At 69.5% G+C, this 1,349-nt stretch overlaps 1 protein-coding gene across 1 annotated transcript in view; it reads right to left on the bottom strand.

Moving 5' to 3' along the window:
* Positions 1–1,349, bottom strand: part of CKB (creatine kinase, brain) — a 2,866-nt gene that overhangs the window by 503 nt on the left and 1,014 nt on the right. The window contains exons 4-6 of the mRNA XM_012724477.1: positions 1,133–1,304; positions 352–475; positions 37–226 (exon numbers count right to left, since the gene is read on the bottom strand). Coding sequence (XP_012579931.1) covers positions 37–226; positions 352–475; positions 1,133–1,304 — 486 coding nt within the window. The remainder of the gene's footprint in view (positions 1–36; positions 227–351; positions 476–1,132; positions 1,305–1,349) is intronic.

Here is a 1,349-nt window from a genome sequence, read left to right as displayed (position 1 = left end):
GCCCCCCCCACCCGCCTGTGCCAGGGGCCCACACACCTGTGCCGCGCTTCTGGAGCCGCAGACGCTTGAGCACCTCGGGGAACTTCTCGTGCCTGCCCAGGTGGGGCAGCTTGATGTGCACGCCAGCCCGCAGCCCGGTGCCCAGGTTGGAAGGGCAGGTGAGGATGTAGCCCAGGTGAGGGTTCCACATGAACTCGTAGTTCTTAGACTTGAAGAGCGTTTCAATCTGGAGGAGGAGAAGGTGTAAGGGGGCAGGCCTGAGACACCCCTGCCCCCAGGGCCGCTGGAGAAGGGGGATGAGCCCTGGGAGGGCACTGGGGTCCCCGTGGACGGCCTTCGCCCCGGCCTGACCTGGGTGAGGCCGTTGCAGAAGCGAGTGAACACCTCCTTCATGTTGCCCCCCTTCTGCATGGAGATGACCCGCAGGTGATCCTCCTCGTTGATCCACACCAGGAAGGTCTTAAGGTCATTGTGCCTGGGGGTGCACAGTCAAGCCTCCTCCCCGCACTGCGCCAGGGCACAGCCAGGCTTCAGGGGCCCCAGACCTGAGCTATCCAGGAGGGCGCTGCTGCCAGGACCCCAGCCCGTGCACACTTGGGGGCTGGTAGGGAGACCCAGAAGTCACAGGGAGGCCCCAGAGGAGCAGCCGGCGCGCACCCCAGCCATGAGCTGCTGGCGGCAGGTAGAGGGGCCGCAGCCCGCCGAGAGGCGCCCCCCAGAGATCGCTGAATCTGGGCTCCCACTACCCTGTCTACCAGCCCGCGGGAGCCCGGCAGGAGCCGCAGTCCCCCACCCCCATCCCCAGGAAGTGCCTGCGTCACCCAGCACCTGGCAGAGTCCCCGCGGGCTGCGGGGGAGGAGGGGTGAGAAAGGAGAGAAAACAAGCGCCAGCTCCCAAGAGGGGGTTCTGGAGAGAAACCAACCCGACCTGTCCCCCACCTCCGGGATCCCGAGGGGGGTTGGCCTGCGCCAGCCAGGGGCTCTTCCCCACACCTGTGCGGTCAAGGTCACCGGCGGGAGGCCTGGGCGGCACTGAACCTGTCCCCGCCCTTTGTCTGCGCCGGCCTCCGCGGGCGGGGTGGGGCGGCGGGGGGAGGCGAAGGGGGGGGCGCGCCAGCCCGCGGGCACGCACCAGATGCCGCGGGCGTCGGGCCAGTCGCGGGCCATTCCCGAGGCCAGGAGCAGGGGCGACACGGGCTTGTCGAAGAGGAAGTGGTCGTCGATGAGCTGCTGCTGCTCCGCCTCGGTCATGCTCTTGAGCGCGTAGTACCTGCCCGCCAGGTCGCCGTCCAGGCTGGACAGGGCTACGGAGGGCGCGCTCAGGGGCGCCGCGCCGGGCGCCCGCGCTC

This window comes from Condylura cristata, unplaced genomic scaffold (assembly GCF_000260355.1).
Source record: "Condylura cristata isolate star-nosed mole 26May11 unplaced genomic scaffold, ConCri1.0 scaffold00013, whole genome shotgun sequence".
Classification (NCBI taxonomy): domain Eukaryota; kingdom Metazoa; phylum Chordata; class Mammalia; order Eulipotyphla; family Talpidae; genus Condylura; species Condylura cristata.
Note: the sequence above shows the minus strand (reverse complement) of the source record. Positions and strands in the feature narration are given on the sequence as shown.